This window comes from Myotis brandtii, unplaced genomic scaffold, assembly GCF_000412655.1.
Source record: "Myotis brandtii unplaced genomic scaffold, ASM41265v1 scaffold1041, whole genome shotgun sequence".
NCBI lineage: Eukaryota > Metazoa > Chordata > Mammalia > Chiroptera > Vespertilionidae > Myotis > Myotis brandtii.
Window position 1 is genome coordinate 74,316 of NW_005353503.1, and position 997 is coordinate 75,312.

Sequence of the window (997 nt, forward strand, 5' to 3'; positions counted from 1 at the left end):
ACGGAGCGACCTCCCCCACCCGGCCCTGGGCCCCAGTCACTCACATGCGGGGCCCGCGCCCCCTCGGGCTCCTCCCGCCTCGGGGACAGCAGCCGCCGGGCGAGAAAGAGAAGCCGATAACTTCCTGCTTCCGGCACGCAACCCGGAAGCGACTCCCAAGCTACCGGCGCGGCCGCACGCCTAGAGTAGCTCCTTCTCCACTGCCCCGCTGCGCCAAACGCAGAACGCATGACGTCAGATGCTCGCGGTCACTCTCGCGAGATCTGGAGAGCGGGGTTCTCGCTCCCCCTGGCGTTCAGTTCTTCCTCCTCAATGCTTTCCGGCTGCACTGACAGACTAAGTGCCTGAACGGATTCGTTCAACAAGCATTTGTGAACCACCTCCTGCGTGCCAGGCGGTGTGATAGGCACTAAGGGTGAGTGTGGGAGGGATGAGTAAATGGAGGGCAGGCCCTTACCTCCGGAGCTTCTTGTCTAAAAGAGAGGACAAACAGGTAACTCAAATTTACACCTGGCCCACTCAGTTTTTTAAAATTTTATTTTAGAGAGAGGAAGGGAGAGAGCCAGAGAAACACCCGATGTGAGAGAGAAACCTCAATTGGTTGCCTTCTGCATGCGTCCTGACCGGGGTCGAACCACACCCGCGGGGGCTCAATACTTTTTGAGTCTTCTGCCAGACATTACCAAGCACTTTATATTCGGGAAACCGCCCCAACAACCCTATGACATAAATAGCCCCACAACATTTATCCTCGCACCAACCAAGCTGGAGTTTACAAAAAGGATAACCTGCTGGGATTTCATATATAAAGAGCGGTGGGGTCATGATTTGAACCCAGGCTCCTTATCTTGCCCTGTTTTTAGTGCCAAAGAGCTTAACTGCTTTCTCCAAGAGATCTGCCAACAAAATGCTACTGGATTCACACTAAGGAAGCCACAGGTACCAAGGCTGTGTGATACTGATGCAGGAATAGGCAAACCAATTAAACAGAACAGAA

General features: G+C 53.9%; 1 protein-coding gene across 1 annotated transcript in view; it reads right to left on the minus strand.

Moving 5' to 3' along the window:
• Window positions 1–211, minus strand: part of LOC102240661 (chromosome unknown open reading frame, human C6orf89) — a 32,702-nt gene extending 32,491 nt beyond the window's left edge. Inside the window, exon 1 of the mRNA XM_005856721.2 lies at window positions 45–211. Within this exon, the coding sequence (XP_005856783.1) occupies window positions 45–46 (2 nt within the window). The 5' untranslated portion in view covers window positions 47–211. The remainder of the gene's footprint in view (window positions 1–44) is intronic.
• Window positions 212–997: the final 786 nt, after the last annotated feature.